At 42.0% G+C, this 23,101-nt stretch overlaps 1 protein-coding gene across 1 annotated transcript; it reads right to left on the reverse strand.

Annotated features, from left to right (window-relative positions):
* Window positions 1–1,441: 1,441 nt before the first annotated feature.
* On the reverse strand, window positions 1,442–22,847 carry MCCC1 (methylcrotonoyl-CoA carboxylase 1). Its single transcript, XM_033150736.1, has 19 exons — window positions 22,724–22,847; window positions 20,220–20,266; window positions 19,592–19,731; window positions 18,334–18,429; window positions 16,084–16,205; window positions 15,183–15,330; window positions 13,658–13,779; window positions 12,120–12,231; window positions 11,371–11,452; window positions 10,065–10,192; window positions 9,040–9,223; window positions 8,718–8,827; window positions 7,917–8,133; window positions 7,598–7,684; window positions 5,463–5,512; window positions 4,823–4,960; window positions 3,862–3,969; window positions 3,453–3,524; window positions 1,442–1,683 (listed from the first exon to the last, which is right to left on the reverse strand). Exons 1-19 carry the CDS (start codon window positions 22,786–22,788, stop codon window positions 1,564–1,566), a joined length of 2,148 nt encoding a protein of 715 aa, XP_033006627.1. The 5' UTR covers window positions 22,789–22,847; the 3' UTR covers window positions 1,442–1,563.
* Between the last annotated feature and the right edge of the window lie 254 nt (window positions 22,848–23,101).

Here is a 23,101-nt window from a genome sequence, read left to right on the forward strand (position 1 = left end):
GAAGACTTTTTTTGTTGCAACAGGCTTTTGGGAATTGACTGCTTTTAATGAAAGGGCTGGTGTCATGCTGCTTCTATTGTAATTATTTGTATGGTTTTAATAGACACTATCTTATCTATCTATATCATCTTCTCATTTTTATATGCAAGCTGCATTGAGTCCCAACAGGGGGGGAAATTGGGTGTAAATGAATACAGAACCATAATAATGTGCTAAGAGATTCATACAAGGAAAGAGTCATTGGAAGAGCTCTAAGTACATACTGTATTTTAGTACATATGTTAATCCAACTGTGAGGAGGACATGACAACTCACAGAGCCCCTCCTATGCATTTTTTCAATGCATTGGAGAAGCATCAGAACCCCTTTTGATACAGGCCAACTTCAACCTATGTCTTTCTACTTGCATTTTCTAAACGCTGAGTTTAGAAAAGAAACTGAATAGTGCAACTGTAAGCTGGAGCAACTTTAATAATAATAATAATAATAATAATAATAATAATAATACCCCGCCCATCTGGCTGGGTTTCCCCAGGAACTCTGGGTGGCTTACAGAGTATATAAAACATAATAAAGCATCAAACTTTAAAAACTTCCCGATTCAGGGCTGCCTTCAGATGGAGTGGAGCATTCTGTACTAAGCGCACTTTGGAACTGATGTGGCACTCTTGCCAAAAGAGCTGGCCAGCTGTCCAAAATGAAACCTTTGTACAAACTAGCCTAGCTAAATTAAACTGCATTAACATACCTGGAACACATTCAGCTGTGCAAAAAGTGAGGAGACTGCACTTTTATAAACAAGTGTCTTTCTTTCGACTTTTGTGCTTGGAGTGCTCTGTCAGCGTACATCACAACCAGCTAGCCATTACGTGGCATGTACTATAGAATCATAGAATTGCAGAGTTGGCAGGGACCCCGAAGATCATCCAGTCCAACCCCCCGCAATGCAGCCCCCTGCAGTCCAACCCCCCGCAATCCATGGCAGATGGCCATCTAACCTCTGCTTTAAAACCTCAAATGAAGGAGAGTCCACAATGATGCATCCTTACCACTCATTGACTACAGCATCCAGTGATGATTTGCTCGCCTGAATACTCCAACTGTGTGTGTGTGTCTGAATGACCACGGTTAAATATGCAATAATAATTCATATAATTTATCATTTATACCCTGCCCATCTGGCTGGTAATTATCACTGTTCTTCTCTCCAATTTAGTGACCTCACTGCTTATAATTCCATCCCAACCATGCGCAAAGCGCCCACAACTCAGAATGACACTTCCTGTGTCTGGTGAAATGGGCTGTAGCCCATGGAAGTGATAAATGTGTTAAGTCTTTAAGGGGCCACAAAACTGTCCTTTTTGCATCAGCTGTTGAGTAATCAAGTGAAGCACAGAATTTGGAGGCAGTCGTCTAAAGTTGTGATGAGAAACTATTCAAAGGCAGAGAAAATAATAGCATTTTATTAGTAATAATTAAATTAATGAAATATAAAGATGTTTTCTTGAGGAGTAAAAAAGAATCAAGGAAAAATCAAAAGGCATCACCGACATTCACCAGGGATTATTCGGATTCAGAGTCTTCTTCCACCAACTCAACTAGTGGAGCATGTCTGTTGGCCTGTGATCCTTCCTGGTAATGAACCTTCTTAATTATTCCCGCCTTTGGAGCCCGTATGGTATGCTGCAGAGAAAGAAGTATACATTAGCTAAACAATCGCTGTTTCTCTATTTAAAACTTCAGGCTGCCACCAGCAGTTGTACAAATAAGAGCTATACATTAGGGCACCTCGTTTAAAATATGCAGATCGTCTATAAGCCAATACCGCATGAAATATCTTCTGGTGGATGCCAACCCCTTGGTTTGACGTGGAGTGGCCATCTACATATTACAGGCCCTGAAATTCAGGACCACCTTTTTGGCCAACTTCCCCTAGCCTTAGTCTTATGTACATTCCCAACATGGAGACTGTCGTCACGCCTGCCAATACAGGATTCCTGTGAAGACATGTATACCCAAAACCAATGGTTCAGGGCTCAAATGAAAGAATTCTGATTTACTGAACAGAAATTATTAATTTTTATCGATACATATAAATATCCAAGTACAACAATGTATGCAGAAATGTTAGGGGGAAATTCAGTCCCAATACCTGCCTCACACCCAGCAGACAGATTTTTTTTTGGGGGGGGGGTAGAGAGAGCTACTTAGCATCAGTATTAGATTCCTCTGTTCCATCCCTAGAGATAAGAACATCTCGCTTTGCTTTTAGGTAACCTTACCACAGCAACAATTATCTGCAGAGTAGGATGGGTCAGTGTGAACCCTTCTGTGCGAACGCTGATTATCTATTGCACTGTGGTGCATCAGAACTATGGGGCATCCTCCCATCAGCCAATCAGGTGATCACACTGTCTGCTGGGGAGGAAGTGGTGCCCAGACTCAGCTGAGGTTCTTCCTTCCTCCCAAACAGACCGGTGCCATGATAGCACTGTTCCCAGAGTACTTTTATTGTTGGCCTACAAATTTCACAGATTTATACCTGTAAAAGCATATTATGAATTATATTCTATTGAAGACCACATTTTAATTACTTCGGCAGAGGTGGCTGGGACATTGGCCAAAGTTCTGGTAGGATGCTGAAGGTTATATCACCTGGCCCTCCATGAGCTGCATCTACCAGCCCTAGATTTTGTCTTTTTCTCCCCTGCTCCAAACCTTTAAGGCTAGACTGAGTGCTTAAGAGGATATTTTTGGGTTTTGGCTTTAGAAATTAAGTGTGTGTCATGCAAGGCTATATCAAAATGATGGGGTCAAAAGCTCGCACATGATATACCGGTAATGCTTGAGGAGGAAAAGGGTCACTTAGCATCAAGTTATGATTACTACAATTTCTGACACGGCACCACTTTTGTTTACACACTGCCCTACAACAGTGCTTAACTCCATTTATCAGTGCGCAAGGTGGAATCCAGCATCAATTAATAAGGCAAACTGAGCCAGTTTGTTTGAGGTTATTATTAAGGAACCCAGCAAGGCAAAAACAAGTTATAAATGTATACCCTGCAATGGTTTAGATTAATTACTAGGAGCATTGTGAAGAAAAAATGCAGTGGTTTTTAGAGAGATTCTTTGCTTGTCGGAATTTGTATAGCACCAAGCCTTGGATAGAACAGAAATGCTTAAATGGCAGGGTGGGGCGAGGGGTCATTTTTCTAAATTATAAATAATATTCCAGCATGCAAACGCAATGGAAGATTTGCTCCTGGGAAACATCAGGATAGCCTGTTACAGCTAGAAATCACTCGTGCCAATAAAACCAGCACAATCCTTAAACAACTAGTCAGTTAACATACTATGTTTGCAACATTTAAGGCACACTTTATATTTTGTGGTAATAAACCAAAACCAAATCCCTCTTGTCTTCCTGATTAAAATGTTATGATACTCACCTCCATTTTCATAGCTATCATAACCATCAGCGGGTCTCCGACTTGGACTTTATCACCAGCTTTCACAAACACCTAACAAATTGAAAAGTGAGTGAGAAGCCAGGTGTCACGTTCCTCCTATACAAATATAGAGTTTCTCTCCAGTAAGGAAGGATGATAAGTAAGGAAGGATGATAAGTAACCAGGAGTGAATGTCATGTGCAAAACAGTCTCTGCAGGACACATCAATGCATCACCTTTGATACAAAAGGGAAACGCACCTCCTATATTTATTTATTTATTTATTTATTTATTATTTATTTATTTATTTCATAAAATTCATATGCCAATTGATTAAAAAAAACATGTAAAGTGGTTTACAGAGAGAAAAGGCTCTGCCACACCCACACACAGATCCCTCCAGAATTACCTTTTCTATTGTTCCCGTCATGGGGGCCACAGCCCCACCCTGATCTCCAACCGAACCCACTCCGGATAAATACTTTGGCACAGGAAGACCAATCTGCTCACTACCTTCCTGGAGAAAATAAAAATACACCAAGAGCAAATGAGTGCAACAACACTTTTTACAGCTAGTACACACCTGCATTTTCCACATCCTGAAATGACAGGTGTAACTAGGATGGACATTAAACACTTGATTTATTGACAGGGAGTTTACATGATGTTCATTAAGAGAACCATTTTAATTCCCTTTAATCACTTTTTACTGAAAAAGCAGCATTCTGAGACCACCAACAGAATATTCCTTCTTATAAAGGAGGTTGTCAATGTAATTCAGAAAACACCAAGGTAATTTGTTACCTTACTTTGGATTTACTTCCCTAGCCTACTTAGACTTAACTTACTTCCAAGATGTAGCAATAACAATAAAGTAGTGTATGAAAAGGATGTGAGTCTAAGCCAACACATATTTTGGAAATGATATAAAGCATGAATATGAATGGGCTGGATTAAAAATGTGTAATTCCTCATGAAGACATTTCAAATATTGCAGCCCTGATTCACAGGAGCTTATCACAGACATCTGGTCATTTAGGATATTCTTTTAAATTTTAAGATCCATGCCCCATCTCCCCATCCTTATGACTTAAAGATGTGAGGCATTTAGCTTTACAAGCCAATTTATTCACTGAACAGTTCAGTATTGACTAATTAGCCTTAGCTACTAATTAAAGCTATGGATTTTCAAATGTTACAAAAATATGATGGGCTGCTTACATAAAAGTTTAGAGCCACACATTCAGTCCCTGTTCTCCCAAATGTAAATACCGGGTAGATGTATCTATATAATTTTTTCCCTTTTGAAAAAACACTCATTTCCCTGGCTGGAAATTTATTCTCCAGATAAATTAAGTAGAAAATATTACCGGTGAGAAGAGGTGAATGGCGTCGCCCAAAATTACCACCTTGGATTTATGAACAACTCCGTTTACTGAACATGTCATGCAATCCAAATCACCATCACTCGAAAGATCTCCAGAAACATGGAAAGATTTATTCTGTATCTGAAATACAATTACACAGCATCATACAATTGCAGAGTTGGAAGGTATCCTGAGGATCATCTAGACCAGGCATGGCCAAACTTGGCCCTCCAGCTGTTTTGGGATGACAATTCCCATCATCCCTGACCACTGGTCCTGTTAGCTAGGGATGATGGGAGTTGTAGTCCCAAAACAGCTGGAGGGCCAAGTTTGGCCATGCCTGATCTAGACCAACCTCTTGCAATGCAGGAATACAGGATTTTAACTCCCTGGTCCATGTACCACTTTTGAGGAAATAAGCTTGGGAGATGGATATATCATGCTGCATTCCAAGGATGGATGAGAGGAGAAAACATTAAGGCTCACCAATATGAAAAAAGGCACCCATACAGGGAATATGCCCCTTAGAAACTCTATCCAATTTGTCTCAGTCCACAGATTAGGTCAAATACATATAGGCCACAAAGGATTTGCAAAAAAACTACACAGAAAAAGTAACTCAAACTACATAGAAGACGTTTACCTGCATGTCATATGATCCATCACGATTGTAGGTTACGGTCATATTCACTTCTGTTAGAAAATAAAGATTTAAATTACTTCCGAGTGTGTTTTTTGTGTTGTTTTTTTAGGGGAGAGGAGGAATTAAAACCCAAATATAATGCACATCCAACTGAGCTGCACCTCTTTGAAGTTTGAAGTCACCTCCTCTCCATTTATCTTTATTTTTTAAAAATTTATTCCACTTATCCGTTGAAAGCTCTAAGTAGTTTCACCTCCACTCTCTCTCCCCATTCTCCACAAGTGTGGGCTCCTTGTTCCCGTCGTCATCTTCCACCTTCTGCCACACTGTGCCGCTACAGTGATTCACAATTAAACTAATGTGAGGCTACCCTTGCACCTGGTTTAGGTGGCCAAAAAGTACAAAATGTAGCTGCTAGGTTGCTCAGTGGGAGACACAGTTTTACACATACAGTGGTACCTCGAGTTACAAACGCTTCAGGTTACAAACTTTGCCCCAGGATGAGAATGGAAATCATGTGCCGGCGGCGCAGTGGCAGCAAGAGGCCCCATTAGCAAAAGCACGCCTCTAGTTAAGAACTAGAGAAAAGCAATGACAAACCTAGACAGCATCTTAAAAAGCAAAGACATCACCTTGCCAACAAAGGTCCGTATAGTTAAAGCTATGGTTTTCCCAGTAGTAATGTACGGAAGTGAGAGCTGGACCATCAAGAAGGCTGATCGCTGAAGAATTGATGTTTTTGAATTATGGTGCTGGAGGAGACTCTTGAGAGTCCCATGGACTGCAAGAAGATCAAACCTATCCATTCTCAAGGAAATCGGCCCTGAGTGCTCACTAGAAGGACAGATCCTGAAGTTGAGGCTCCAGTACTTTGGCCACCTCATGAGAAGAGAAGACTCCCTGGAAAAGACCCTGATGTTGGGAAAGATGGAGGGCACAAGGAGAAGGGGACGACAAAGGATGAGATGGTTGGACAGTATCCTCGAAGCTACTAACATGAGTTTGGCCAAACTGCGGGAGGCAGTGAATGATAGGCGTGCCTGGCGTGCTCTGGTCCATGGGGTCACGAAGAGTCGGACACGACTGAACGACTGAACAACAACAAGTTAAGAACAGTTTCAGGTTAAGAACGGACCTCCGGAATGAATTAAGTTTGTAACTAGAGGTACCACTGTATTAGATATGCACTGGCTACCTGTCAGCTACTGAGCCATGCTCAATGTTTTGTTGTTAGTGGTTAAAGCCACAAACAACTTAGGACTAGGCTACCTAGCAGGCCACCTTCCTCAATACAGCCCAAGCTGATCTTTAAGAACTTCTGAGAAGGCACTGCCAGTTGCGGATATCCACTTGGTGTCAATGCAGAAGCAGGCCTTCTCGGGCTCAGTCTTGACTTGTGGCCCCTTGCAAGTGTGCAAAAAAGCCATCCATGCATTTTGCAACTGCATGCCATCAATTTTTAGGATGCAACTGCATCCTGAAATGTATCGTTTTAAGGGAGGGGTTGTGGTTCAGATGTGCTGTTTAGACAACTGAGTTCTTTTTGCATGTCAGGGCAGGGTGTTGGAGAACTTCCTTTCTTTTCAGCAACTTTAGAGGAAACAGAATGTGAAACTCGAGTTTTCATGGGAAATAGCTTTCTGTGCATATATGACTTTGCATGTCTTAAAGGTGTGTGACTGTGCATGGGCCTGGCCCCCATCCAACACTGAAAAATATATGTAGCCTCCCAACAGCTTTCCAGCAGGGTGAAGCAGCCCTTAGCACAAAAAGGTCTCCCACAAAATACTAAAATCCCTCAATATTATACCTAGGGCACATCTAATCCTATGTAAGCATGCAGTAGTGGCAAGGCCTGCTTCCCGAAGTGTTGAGAATGTTGAACAGCATGAACAAAACAGGTCTTTGCAAAAACAACCAGGAAATATGGGACAGCTCTGATGAAAGTAACAAAGAAAACAAAAAAGCCATGCTTGCAGTTTAAGTACATGCCAAGCGATCTATATAAATCAATCCAATGTACATAAAAGAACGGCATTTTGAATTATTGTACTATTGTATGTCTAATTGTCCTTCTCAGCTATAGAATAAAGATTGACACTCAAATTCACGGCATTCAGAACTAAGTCACTTACTATTTTCACCATCTAAAAGAGTCAGGTTTCTAACATAAGGTATATTTATTCTTCTTCCGCTGCTGGATGCAAATGGAGAGAACTTATCTGGAATATAAAAAATGGAGAGAGAAAGATTCCGTCAATGCTCCACTGAAATAAATGGGGGAGCTCTTTCAAGTAGAGAATTCTGTTTGTTAGCAATTATGGGATCTCAAAAATTGTTGCTTATGAATGTGAAACAAATAAATAAAAGAGAGATTGTGTGTGTACACATACATGGCACATTCTCCCCTGTAACAGAAAGTATTCTAAAAAGCCAAAGATGCCTCAAGCCTACCTCCTGATTGCATTCTAAAAGTGTCGGTCACAATTTTCTCCCTCAGTATGAGTCCAAGCGCTGCCTGGCATAAGGCCACTTCAGATATTGCCTCTTTGGGTGGAAATAGCTCATCGTAATGTTGTGGGATAAAATTGGTGTGAACATTTCCAGCCTCAAACTCCGGGTGGCCTGAGAGGTCCAGCAAGAAATCGACATTGGTGCTTAGCCCTACAATCTGCCGAGGGAGGGGAACAAAGAAAGCACACCAGGTGAAGGCAAGCCATTTGCCGCAGTCACGTGCTCCAACAGGCATAGTCACAGATGATGGGAGATGCAGTCCAAGAATATCCAGAAGGCCACAGGTCTCCCTCCCCTACTTTATCAGATAGGACCAGTGCTTTTTTTCTTTAAAAAAACTGTTTAGGGGTATTCTCATTTTGGCTGCTCCCCCTCTCCCTCCTCCCTAACCCTCTCACGAGGGACTCGAGGCGGTGGCGCTGAGAAGACGGGAAGGCACTCACAACGGTGGAGTCAGCTTGAACAAGGAGGGACGAGCACTCACTGGCTGGCTCTAGCCCGCTAAGAGGAGGAGGAGGAGTGCCATCGCTTTCACCACGGCCACCCCAGACTCCCATCCCCGGGCACCGGCGGGGAAAATGACAAAACTCCAGTCCGCACTGCTATTGCGGAGACAGCTGGCATGTCGGTCGGTCAGGGCAACATAAAATGTTTAGGGGTACGTGTACCTCTGCATCCCCCCAGAGAAAAAGCACTGGAAAGGACCCAAATTTTATAAATCATAATGTTGTCTGTACTTACATTATATTGTCGAAGGCAGTATCTTAATTTCCTTAATGCTGCTTGACGATCCTCTGCCCAAACGACTAACTTAGCAATCATTGGGTCATAGTATATAGAAACCTCATCCCCTGAAATAGGAAGAGTTGGGAAAGCAATTTGCCAGAATGAGTAACTTAAAAAGCAGTCAGTTCGTCCCGCGTTACTTCCTTTAGTCAGGTATGGAAAACCTGGTCATGGCAAAGGGTAGACTAGTAAACCATCCCCTTTGCTTTTGAAACGATGATCGCACCCTTAAAGCGAAAAAAATGTTCCCGACACTAATTTGCAGCAAGGAGTTTACCTTGTCTTACCCCGGTTTCTATCCTGGTGCAACTGTCAGAGGGTGGTGTAGACAAATGCAATAAGGGTCCAGCCCCCGGCATGAAGTTGTTGTTTGGATCTTCGGCATAGATCCTAGCTTCAAAAGCATGTCCATTAAGAGAGATCTCTTCCTGAGCCAAAGGAATCTTCTCCCCTGAAGCAACCTGTAAAGAAAAAGAGTTTTGCTTTTTCCACAGGATTGAGAATAGTGTCTTTGGCTTGTGAGGGTATCAAGGAATCACAGAGAAATCGTGCAGCAAAATTTAAGTAGTAGAAATCCTTGAGGTATTTGAGGTTTAGTGTTTACACTGCACACAAAAAAGGGTTCTTGTGCCTTTGACAGCTGTACAGCAGACAGACAAGCAGGTTGGCAATTCCTGCTTTAAACACTCATTCACAAACCATCTACAGAGCAACAGATTGAATTCTATAATACCTGCAACTAGCTAATCCTTCCCATTTTTAATTCAGACTGTAGCAAACGTTGTGTGGGAGAGCACTCGCACAGTGGAATAACTTGAAGCAAATCCATTCCAGATCCTCGTTCATGTTTTTGCCAATTATTTTTATTGATTTTCCAGATCTCAACCCAAGTATACAAAATATTTCCTAATTAATACAATTTTGTTCAAGTGACTTCCCGTGTGCTGTTCTTGATGCATTCTTATCTTCTAATATTATTGCGTTTACATACCCTCATTCAGTGCCCAATTTAGCATCAGCCCAGACAGAAAAAGTGAGAATTCACTGTCCCAGATGCAAGGAGAAACCTTCCCACACTGGTGGTAAGAAGCAATGCTTGGCTTCAAATGGGGGCACAGGCAGAGCATCTTAGTGGCATGCACAAAGTCCCTGGTTCAATCCCCAGCATCTTCAGGTAGGGTTGGGAATGCCCACAGTCTGAAACTCTATAGAGAGCTTCTGCCAATAAGAAGGACCAAGGGTCTGGCTCAGTATAAGTCAGCTTCCTGTGTTCCTATGGATGCTGCCCTTATAAGCCATTACCTTAAGTTGCCATTCTACCAAGTCGGTCCCAGTGATCATCTCAGTAACTGGGTGCTCCACTTGCAGCCTGGTGTTCATCTCCATGAAATAGAAATTATGCTCACTATCCATAATAAATTCCACTGTTCCTGAAATATTTAAGATTGGTACATTTAATAGCGGTGGAAATGCTTTCTCTAAACAAAGTCCCAGGATAACACTTATTATTATTATTATTATTATTATTATTATTATTATTATTAGTACCCCGCCCATCTGGCTGGATTTCCCCAGCCACTCTGGGCGGCTTCCAACAAAAATCAGATACAAAAATCAGCATAACGCCATTGTCCACAGAGTTTGCTGTCTGTTGTCAATATGAAGCATCTTAAATAGAAACTATGTTTTTAAAAACCTGATCCAAAACCACAGCTTGGAAATCCTCCAGGAATTGTAACACTCTAATCCAGTGGGAATATTTCTCAGTCAAATGCAGCCTTAAACCTGTCCAGATTCTGGCTTACTGTGACCACACAAACACACTGGCTTCAGAAAAGAAGCTTGCAGTCACTTTGCCCCTCCCTGGGCTTTTTGGGATAGTGCAGGACAGCCACTCTGTTGTTTCCCCAGCCACTCTGGGCGGCTCCCAATTGAATATTAAAAACACAATACAGCATTAAACATTAAAAACTTCCCTAAACAGGGCTGCCTTCAGATGTCTTTTAAAAGTAGGATATTTTTCCTTAACATCTGAAGGGAGGGCATTCCACAGGGAGGGTGCCACCACCGAGAAGGCCCTCTGCCTGGTTCCCTGTAACCTCACTTCTCGCAGTGAGGGAACCGCCAGAAGGCCCTCAGCGCTGGATCTCAGTGTCCGGGCTGAACACCCCAGGAAAATAAAAGTACAAGGTGCAGGGAATTATGAAGGGCATGAAAAGAAAGCCAAAAGGCAGGAGACTGAGAGGGGAAAGGCAACAAGGAATGAAAGGGCAGAGAGAAAGGGAACACACAGCCAAGAGCCACAAAGATAAAGACGAGTGACCTTTACATGTTCACTTAAAATAGCTAGCTAAATCTTTGGCTGCAGACTTCACGTCTAGATTGAAAAAATAAATAAATGTACAGACAATATTATTCTGGGTGGTGTTTTTTTCAATCTTTCCTTTTAAGTTTAGAATTTTAACCACCCAAGTTAGAGCTAGAATCACTTTATAAACTCTACAGTTCCACTCAAATCAGCCTTCCTCTAAACATGCCTCCCATATGGGTACGTAACTTCCAATGTGAACCTAAATACAGCACTAAAAGGAAGTTAAGTTTGCAATACCTGCTCCAACATAGTTCACAGCTTTAGCTGCCTTGACAGCTGCCTCTCCAAGCTTCCTTCTTACTTCAGGCTTAATTCCTGGCTAAGAAAAGGTTGAAATGATGTTACTACATTTATACCACACACAGCATCGTGTGCTTGTATGCAGGTGTCATCTACCTGGGGAAAAACAGATTTTTTTTTAAAAAAAACCCTTCTTTTCACATGCAGTTATTCAAGCCACATTTCATCTATATGAACCTCACTGGTAAACTGTACCAGAACAGATCACCTAACTGAACGCTGATGGTTTCAAAACCCTGCAAAGAAAAATATCCAGCCCCTTTAAATATAAGCACGTTGACGGAAGAAGTAAGAGGCATGACTAGTATAAAATACATTTCAGGAATAGCTTAGATAGCTGAGAATACCCTGGATAAACTAACAAAATATTCCAGAAAAAGTAGCTCTTCAGAAGTGTGTGCATGTGCTATACAGTTTAGCAACAGGATACTGGGGTTGCTAACATGATTTCCAAACTCAATATAGTAAAAAAAAAAAAAAAAAACCCCACACAAAATCCCATGTTAGAAGTGTTTGGGTGTCTCTGAAACTAGTATCATATTCTGTATACACACATATATATACACACACACACACCAAGAAGCCATTGGTATCACATGTGAAAAACAAAAATTATGTTAATAAAGTAAACAAAAAAAAGACACTTACGTCTATTTCAATCACCTTTTCAGAAACTAGTCACTCACCCCTGGAGCTTCTTCAATAATTTTCTGATGTCTTCTCTGTACACTACAATCTCTTTCAAACAGATAAACTGCATTGCCATGCTGGTCTCCAAATACCTGAACTTCTACATGCCTGTTTCGGGTGTAAAAATTAATAAATAAAGGTTCAGATGCAAATGTTAATAAATAAAGGTTTATGTCCATCAGTGGCAATGACCATTAGTGCCATTTTTTAAAGAGCAAAGTGCATTATTCCATCACAGTAGTCTGTGCCACTTCAAGACAACTAGCACAACATATCATATATTAAAGATAATCTTATTTTTCAGAATTGGAAACAATGTAAGCTTCGGGGAGATCAGTGTTTTCTTCTACCCTTCATCATACTTAAAATAACTTTAAACATGCTAATCTCTAACATCATATTCTAGGAAAAGGAAGGTCTGTGTACTTAAGCAAACATTTATCAAAAGCACACTTTTGTTTTTAAATAGTAGTAAGTTATCAGAGAGATCCAGAATTCAAACATAGCAATTCAGAACAAGGTCAACATGTCTGATGCTTGCAATATCACATACCAGGTCTTGAATCATTACCTTGTGCTAAAAACCCTAAATGAACAGAAGGATCAGAAAGACAACCAAGCAAGTGATCTGCATTGTAGTAAACTGTTATCATAGAACTTAAAGTGTCCCATTTAGGAAGTTTTGATAGCAAGCTACACTTTGCACTGTCACAACTATATATGTCTACAGGGCCAGAGCATATTCCAGAATAATTATCACTAATATATTGGAATCAATACTACACACTTCAGAATGCATTTTCACACATTATGTGTCACGAGGCTACCAAAGTATACACATATAAATAAACTATTATTGCCTGTTTTTTTCAGTGTGTTATAAGTTTTGTTCTCACAATTGTTATCTTGAAGGACCTGTGATTTGCAATTACTTTAAGGGGGCTTCACAATTGTTAACACGGATTAGAGAGATCACTATAACCCTGAAATATTTTATACTGTAGTGAAGTCTACTGTAGCATGCACCATACAACACAGCATATGCCTTCTAAATAGATAGTTCATTGTTACATTGTAGTCTGCAAGTATCTTGAGGTGGGGAAAGTGATAAGAGAAAGAGGGTTTTTTGGGGGGGGGGTTGAGATAGCTGCATCTCTTACTATCATAAATTCCATCCTTACCCAGCAAAAACAGCAAGTTTGGGGAGATCAGTGCCATGTCCCTAGAGCTCTGGGGAAGTGGTCTATCAGGCATCTTCAGTTTCCCTTGCTCAACGCCCCAACAGCTACCCAAGCTTTGACCTCCCTCCAACCAGGGCTGGATTTTCCAGGGCAGCACGAGTGCTGTGCACCTACCCAATGTCCCAAACATGCTTTTCCGATTTTTTGTGTTTTTTGCTGGGGGGGGGGGGCAAATTCACTGCTGGTGCTTCACCTGCCATAGGATGCACACACAGAGACACCCCAATCAATTTCCCTACTTTTGTTCTACAAATTCATTAAAGAGATTACAAGCAGATGGATGGTTTAGTTACCTTGGATTATCAACAAATTTCTCTATCAACATGGCATCGTCGTTGAAAGACTTCTTGGCTTCTCTCCTGGCTGATTCCAATTGTTCCTTAAACTCCTTTTCAGAAAGAGCAATTCTCATGCCCTACGGTGTGACAAAACCAGTATACAGTATTAGAATAATATTGAGCAAAAAATTGTGAGTGAAAAACAATAGGATGTCCCAAATCCATTTTTGCTAAGTTGCTTTACAATATGGATGCATCACTCACACAAGTACTAACTTTGAATCAGCTGCTTTTCAGATGCCACTGAGTACATAACATGTAGTTTTAGTAACTTTGAGGAGGGACCCAACTGGCAACCGCTGTCTGATGCTTTCCTGTTAGGAGCATTACCGCAACGGTCAAAACATGCATTATGGCGAAGTTGTATGAAACCAAGTAATTCAGCCTTGGAGAAGGCTGATCACCGAAGAATTGATGCTTTTGAATTATGGTGCTGGAGGAGACTCTTGAGAGTCCCATGGACTGCAAGAAGATCAAACCTATCCATTCTGAAGGAAATCAGCCCTGACTGCTCACTGGAAGGACAGATCCTGAAGCTGAAGCTCCAATACTTTGACCACCTCATGAGAAGAGAAGACTCCCTGGAAAAGACCCTGATGTTGGGAAAGATTGAGGGCACAAGGAGAAGGGGACGACAGAGGATGAGATGGTTGGACAGTGTTCTCGAAGCGACTAACATGAGTTTGACCAAACTGCGGGAGGCAGTGGAAGACAGGAGTGCCTGGCGTGCTCTGGTCCATGGGGTCATGAAGAGTTGGACAGGACTAAACGACTAAACAACAACAAGAAGCCCTGGTGCTAATGGAGAGATGACAGCTAGCAATTTAAATAAGGATAAAAGACAACTGAGGCCCACATGCAAATGTTGCAACATGGAGTGCTCTGGCTCATATTTCCACCAGTCAAGCTAGTCATCATGTCTTTTCCAGGACACGCCATTCCTATGCCTCCCTGGTTTTCTGTTTCTGTCCCATCAGCATTCTGTGCCCACTGAGCAGCCAGTCCTCATTAGGCAGCTTCTGAAGTCCTGTTGCATGCTTGCCCCTGTCCCCAAACCCTTTAGTTTCCCCCCATGAGGGTTTTTTGCGGGGGGGGGGTTGTATTCCTGCAAACCTGAATATGAATGGTGCTGTTTGATTAAACAGATTCTCACAAAGAAGTTGAGTTCACTATTAATGTGTAGCAGGCCTGACTATTCTGTGGTCCTCCAGATGTGGCTGAAACTACTCCCAGCATCCTTAACCATTGACCATGCCAGCTGCAGCTGGTGGGAGTTGTGATCTAGCAACATCTGGAGGACCACAAATTAGCCACCCTTGGTATAAAGGATAACTCTGTAGTGCGACCAGGGTTCAAGATATCAGGCTGGCACAATGATTGGCACATTACACCTTAAGCATTTATTTCCCGGAGCTGAAGATCTTTGCTCTGTTCTGTTTGTACAGTAGATCAGCCGAGGATCAAATTCCTTTGCCCTTACCTTTCCTCCACCTCCACGAACTGCTTTGATCATGACTGGATACCCTATTCTTCTGGCTTGCTCTTCCAAGCAATTGTCAGACTGATCTTCACCATGGTAACCTTCAACAACAGGAACCCCGGCAGCAGACATGATAGCTTTGGAGGTGCTTCAAAAGAATATTTTTTGATACTCAGTGGCAATGACAGTGAGGGCTTCTTGTTACACATCTCATTGTCTGCATTTTATTCCCACAATCTAGGACTACTTCAAACATTACAATTTTCTCATACAGAAAGGAACTGTATTCCATGCCATGTATGCATGCTGGGAAGCCACAAGGGGGCAAACTAGAACTTGCTGGTATGCAGCATATAAAATGCTTATTTGATCAGCCCATGAGATTTAAAACACAGTTTTAGCACATGGGAAATTCCTGTCTGTTTTATTTTTCTTTATAGAGTTCTTCCCACAACTCTACTATGAGGGCTAATTTCAAAAAGCGCAAATTTTATGCTTGCATAAGAAAACTGCCATGTCACGCTCTGAAACCTGATTCTAGTCTTGCTCTACAGCCTTGTACACAGTCAGGTTTCCTTCCATGCTGAGGTTCACCATATCGCTTTGTGGTCATTCCCACAGACCAGTGAAAACGCTGTAGGCTTAATTCATTGCACATACAGAAGAGGGGATGGAGGTGCCCAAACACAAGGCTATATTAACAGCCTTGCCCAAACTGGGTAACCTCCAGACACTTTGGACTACAACTCCCATCAGCTGGGGCTGATGGGAATTGTAGTCCAAAACATCTGGAAAGCACTAGGCTGGTAAAGCACCATCACAGTCAGACACAAAACCATCTTAACCATTATAGTTAACATCCCTGTATAAAAAGGTTTAGCCGTGAAGCAAAACAGAGTACCTCTTAATGCCCATATCTCTGATGGCAGATGAAGGAGGACCTATAAAAATGATTCCTTCTTTGTTGCAGAGCTCTGCAAACTCTGTATTTTCTGACAGGAAGCCATAGCCTGGATGGATAGCCTAAAACAGGAAGTATCAAGGGCATATTGTATGAGACTTGCAGGTCTCACAGTGCCCTGCATGAGCTTTCCCTCAATTAACTATTTCAGAAGCTGCAGAGAGCCCCAAATGCTGCGACCTAATATCTGATGGATGCTGCCCATCAGAAGGACATTCTGATGCTCCACAGTCTGCCTTGGTTTCTTGTAGCTTACTTTGAAAGTCAGTGAGGTACATAGCATCAAGTTCTGGGATTGGATACGAGAAATGCCGTTTTATTAACTGCTTATGGCACAAACAGTTCTATACTTTTATATCTAATGCACAAATTTTCATTTGCTTCAGTCAGCACATGTTGTGTCACTGAAGTGTAACCAGGAACCTGGATGCAACTACTAAGCTCTGCCGAAGCACAGAACACCCCAGTAGCATCAGCAGTGCTGCAAGAGCACAGCCTTCCCTAGCTCAGACTTATGGGAAATGGCCACAGCTCAATGCATGTGGAATAACTTAGGTTCAGTTCCTGGCATCTTTCATTAGCAGGTGGTAGGAAAGTCCTCTGCTGCTGGTCAGAGCAGACAATGCTGAGTTGGATGAAGAAGAAATCTGATCTGGTATAAAGCAGATCCCTATGTAGCTAAAGCCCTAATAATTAATTTGAACCATTTGTTTACAGCATTCTCCACCAAATGGACATTCAAAGCAGCAAAATAAAACAACAAACCAATGAAATAAACACACAATCCATGTTTTTGTTTTGTTTTTTAAATGCTAGATATACAACCTTACAAACTTAAAATGAAAGCTAAAATACCAGCAAATGTATAAACTAACAAAACCAACTGGAATATCAGAGTCAAAAGAAAATAGCAATGTTTTAGCTAAATGGGAAAGCTCATGATTAAGATTAGAGCATGAGAATCATAATCTCAGGGTTGTGGATTCCAGCCTCACGTTGGGCAAAATATTCCTGCATTGCAGGGGGTTGGATTAGATTACCCTCGGGGTCCCTTCCAGCTCTACAGTTTTATGATTCTGGGATTTTATTATTCTAAGATATCCTTGGTTTCTGGTGGAAAACACTAAGGAGAGAGTCAGGCGGACCTCATGTGGAAGCAAATTCCACAATGTGTGTGCCATCACGAATAAAATCCTGTCCCATATCCTCACCAACTTCCCCTCAGCAACAGGCAAGGCATTATGAAGCAGGGCACAGGGAGGAGCGCATGAGAGAACACACTCCCTGTAAAGTTCAGATGAGCCACACAAGTAGCTTTAGTGGAGAAAGGCAAAAATGTCTTGTGGGGGATCCAAGGAAAATTATCTGATTTAAAGTGAAGTTCATATCTTAATAATAATAATAATAATTTATTTATTTATACCCAACCACTCTGGGCGGCTTCCAACAAAATATTAAAATACAATAGTCTGTCAAACATTAAAAGTGGCACCCGCCCTGTGGAACGCCCTCCCATCAGATGTCAAAGAGAAAAACAACTACCAGACTTTTAAAAGACATCTGAAGGGAGGCTTTTAATGTTTAATAGATTATTGCATTTTAATGTTCTGTTGGAAGCCTCCCAGAGTGGCTGGGGAAACCCAGCCAGATGTGCGGGTATAAATAAATTATTGATTATACTACTTTTTATTATAGATAGCAAGCAAGCAATTTATTTATTGCATTAGCCCTATGGCCATAGCACATAGTAAAAGACCAGGCAGTAGCCTGGCACGATTATGCAGAGAATACAACAGATACAGTTAAAACAATTGGCAGTAAAATTGTACGGGTTAAAACAAATAAAATAAAAAGCACTAGCGGGCGTGACGACAGTGTCCATGTTGGGAATATACATAGGACTAAGGCTAATAAATTATTTAATAAATTATTATTAAAAGCTTCCCTAAACATCTCGGCCAGTAAAGCAAGATGGGCACTGCAACCCGAAAGTCGTCTGTGACTGGAACTAACGGTCAGGGGTCCCTTTACCTTTTTAAACAATTGTAGAACTACAGAACTCTGTGCTAAGTTGCTCCTAAGGCCTTGGCTGCCCCATAAAACTCAATACTGAATAGCATCCAGAGTTGACATCTATTTAAAAAGACATGTAGAAGCAGGTTGAATGAAGAAGCGAGTTATAATACATACCTGTGCTGCTGACTTTTTGGCCACCTGCATTATCTTTTCCATGGACAGGTAACTTTGTTGAGATGGTGCTGGTCCAATGAAATACGCTTCATCTGCCTGTAATGAAATAAAGGGACCTGTGTTTACATTATTATTTGGCTACATTTCAGACAATTGCAGAACAGCTAATTTTAGAGCTACATTCCAAGACACCTTTTTTCAGAAGAAGAAAAACCTTAAACGGCAGAACCACAATTGAATCAGATTTTTTTTAAAAAAAAAATATTTATTAAATTTTATATAAACAATACAAACACACCAATACAAAACAATACAACTATAATAAACAAAAACAAAACTACAATAAAAACAAAAAACCTATGCTATCCTTAACATCTATCCTTAACATTGTATCCTGACTTCTTCCTGTCTCCACTTTCTGTGTTCCTTGTGAATCATCTTTAGTAATTTCTTGAATCAGAATTTATAGTCTTCTTTATGTTCTACTGAGTATACAGATACCTAAACATAAGAAAGTGTGTAGGTCTGAAGCATTAGATAAAGGTTTGGATGCATGACAAAAAAGTAAGGAAAGAAAAAAGCAGCCCTTAACTTGGATCTGCAACATAATTAAGAATAAATCTGTATACTGGCTTTCCAACATATTCCAGGGAACTGGGAACAAGGCTAGATACAAACCAAGCAGGACTGAGTCATTAGTTCCCAGATGTGGAAATGATTGCATTACCGGTAATTACTACAGTCGTACCTTGGAAGTTGAACGGAATCCGTTCCGAAGTCCATTCGACTTCAAAAACGTTTGGAAACCAAAGCGCGGATTCTGATTGGCTGCAGGAAACTCCTGCAGCCAATTGGAAGCCACAGAAGCTCCATCGGACGTTCGGCTTCCAAAAATAGTTCGCAAACTGGAACACTCACTTCCGGGTTTGCGGCATTCGGGAGCCAAAAGGTTCGAGAACTAAGCTGTTTGAAAACCAAGGTATGAGTGTACAAGCATTTTCTGTTTCTTCCAAGTTCAGTTGTCCCTTCCTTTTAAAAGAAAAGATGTCACTTCAATTTACAATCGGAAAGCCAACACCTGCAAACTCTGGGGAACGAATCTGCCAGATGGAGGGGAGAAGACAGAGCAGACAACCCACTTCCATATGGTACAACAATCTGACTCAGTTTAAATCAGCTTTGCATGTTGAACTTTATTCCGCTTTACAATTGTTTTCAGGGTTGGCCCCTTGCATGTTTTAACGAATGTGTGTTTTACCATTGCTACATGCATTGAATTCTTGTCAGCATCACTGTAAACGGCCACAGATTTCACTCCCATCTTCCTGGCAGTCCGCATCACTCGGCATGCTATTTCACCTCTATTTGCCACAAGGACCTTCTCAATATTTCTTTGTCCTGTTTGTTTGTTTTAGAAAAGGAGAAAATAAGCTTCAAAAGTGTTAAACCATGATTGTTACTGATAACAGTAGCACAACTTCATTCCTATTATTCTTTTTAACATGTCTTCCATATCATGAATAAAAGCTTCGCTTAAGGAAGTGGGTACTTGCAGAGGAGGGTTTTTGTGTGTGCGTGAGATGGGTGCTCCGCATGCATGCAAGTTTTTTGCAGCATCAACACCATCGAAATGTCAGCTTGTGTATTTCTCCCATTTAATCTGGATTTACACTTTCTAGAGGAAATCTCAATACGTGAAGAAACATTGTTGCCATCTACCTGCTTGGCATATTTCAGCAAGCGTTTTGCAAATAAAACTTTCAGAGGCAAGCACCCAGGGTGAGCATTTAAATTTTTTTTTAAAAAAAGCAGAGCTGATGCTACGAAAATGTTAACATTAAAAACACATTTCCCCCCCTGTAAATACAATAATCCAAACAGTTCACCTTTTGCAGAAGAGTATTTTCTGACTCTTGCTGTCCAGATCCATTTTCTGTAAGAGGGAAACAGCATAGTATGAAACAAAAGTAAAAATTTAGCCGGTTGAGCTATTCTTGGGGTGGAAATAAAATGATGGTTACAATTGTTAAGGATAGAGAAACCCAATAAGAAAAAAACACCTGACTGATCTAGAACAATTCTTTTTGCAGTTGAGCTACTACATGGTAACTGTTCTGAAGAACACAGCTATGTGAATGCAGCACTTAAAATGTACACTTGGCCATATCTACATGGCTGAGAGCAAGATAGAGAAGAAAAGTAAGGTGTGGTTCCATTAACATAGCTTTCAACCTTTCCTTTTTGCAGGAAATTCCCTTATTATAGCATTGGGAAACAGCAGGGAGAGTTGACAGCTATGCATTAAGTGTAAAGTAATGCACATAGGGACAACCCTAACTTCACCTATGTGCTGATGGCGTTGTCTGAACTGATGGTAACTAACCAAAAGAGAAATCTCAGGAGTCAACAGAAATGTCAGCTCAGTATACAGCATCAAGTTTGAAATTCCAGGCTAGGAAGCAAATAAATAAATAATAATAATAATAATAATAATAATACTATTATTTATACAGAAAGCTGCCTTATCAAATGTCTGAAGGCAAGTTATGGGGCTCATCCCACGAAGCATGATTGCAATATTGTCTCACCTACGGGGTGTAGCTACTTAGGTCCTTGTCCTACTACACCCCTGCCTAGTTGTTTTGAATTCATGTTACTGGATTCCCAGGGCAAAATCCCACACCCCTTCAACAATTTCCACAAGGACGAGCCCTTTGGGGTGTCTGGTTCCTTGCAGCAAACAGGTGGCTTTAAAAGAAGTTCAGACCAATTCACAGAGGATTAGGTTATAAATGGCTATCAGCCACAATAGCTATCTTCTGCCTCCACTGTGGGAGGCAGTAAACCTCTGACCGGTTGCTGGGAATGGCAGGTGTGAAGAGCGCTGTTGTGCTTCCCACAGGCACCTGGCTGGCTACTGTGAGGACACAATGGTGGGACTGGATGGGCCTGTGGTCTGATCCCACAAAAGCTCCTCCATTGTGTCCTTTAAGAGTATATAGAATCATGGGAATTGTAGAGTGCGAAGGGAACCCCGAGGGTACTCTAGTCCAGCCCTCTGCAATGCAGGAATTTGCTTGGCTCTATTTACAGATGACGGGAACTGTTTACCCACGCCGATCCAGCAACTTAAGAATACAGCCTTAAGAATACAGCCCTAAGGTCCATTTCGCCCAAACACCACCACCCTTCTTCCAGCTGCTCCATGCAGCCGTGCCATCCTCGTGCAACAGTTTGCCATGCAAGCCAGCCTCTGCAGACAAAAACACAAAAACATAACCCACTCGTTGGCAGCAATGCTTTGTAGCATCACCGGGACCCTATGGCAGAGCCTGGTTTTCCACACGCAAACCACTTATATCGCATAAGTAACACTGTGGCCAAGAAGCAATGCCCTTTAATTTTTTGCCATTTATTTTCACAGTATCGATATTCTATAATTTATTTTCCCCCTTCCTTTGCTGCTCCCAGTAAAATAAGTTTCCCAACTATCATTTCAAAATACATTTTATCCCTTCTCCCCCCTACACATCACCTGTTCAATTACCAATTTCTGCTATGGCTTTTATACATTGTTACCTGTCCACAAAATAGTCAAGTAGGGTAATTCCTCTTCTATCTATCTATAATAGTCGTTCATCAGTTTTCAAACATTTCCTTCCGATACCTCTTGAGTAATACTTTGCCTGAGAAAAACAGATCTTGCTTCCTCCTGGACAACATACACACATTACTCCAATGCCCTTTCAAGCTGCCAGCTGGTCAGGTGAAATCTGGCCCTGGCACACCTGTATTTATTTATTTCAAGAGGCATCTGGAAGATCTGAAGGAGCCAGAGCTGCTTCTTATTAAATGCGAGCACTGTTTTCAGAATATTTGATGAATTATTGTATTTTAATATTTTGCTGGAAGCTGCCCAGAGTGGCTGGGGAAACCCAGCCAGATGGGTGGGGTATAAATAAATAAATTATTATTATTATTCAGAAGGGTTCCCATTCCCCTCGCTATGAGCGCACAAACATAACACACACACCGGAAAAAACAACCAACCCAGCAGTTTTGTGAAAATTAACAGTAGAAGTATCCCTCATCTACTCTGCCTCGGACGAAAGACATGCGAGTGTCCTGCTTGTTGACTGGAGGGAGGAATAAAAATGCACTCTGCACATGCTCAGAGGCGCCTTCTTCTCTGGAGCCTCTGAGCCCCGGGGTGAAGCCTCGTCCCTTCCCCCCTCCAGCTGAAGGAAAAGCGGGGAGGGGGAAGGATGCTGCTGCTCAGCTCCCCACCCCCCCCCCGGACCTACGACGAGGCCCCGAGGCGTCGGCCTTGACCGTCCTGCGCCTCCCGCTCCGCGCCCCGTCCTCCCTGTCGGGGCCCAGCCGCACTCACGGGCATTGCAGGCCCCGCAGGGCCTGGAGACGCCACTCCGCCGCCGCCAGAGCAGAGGCCGCCATGGCTGCTGAGAGGAAGGTGGGCCGGGCGGGGACGGGAGGCTGGGCCGCGGCGGCGGAGGGGCCTATCAGGAAGGCCCGGGAGGAGGCAGGGCAGGGGCGGCCGCAGGAGGAGGACGACGACGCGGGAAGTGGAAGCGCCCTCCTCCCGGCCGAGCGAATGAATTCTTCCGTTCCCGCCTCAGGTTGAGGCGGCGAAGGCGAAGGGCTGTCGCCTCTCTGAGGGGAAAAGCAGAGAGCTGCGAGCGGCCACCTCAGAAACACGAGCACTTGTTATTTGTCTGCAAGTGTTGTTTTTAATAATAATAATAATAAT

The sequence above is a fragment of the Lacerta agilis genome, chromosome 5 (assembly GCF_009819535.1).
Source record: "Lacerta agilis isolate rLacAgi1 chromosome 5, rLacAgi1.pri, whole genome shotgun sequence".
NCBI classification, from domain to species: Eukaryota; Metazoa; Chordata; class Lepidosauria; order Squamata; family Lacertidae; genus Lacerta; species Lacerta agilis.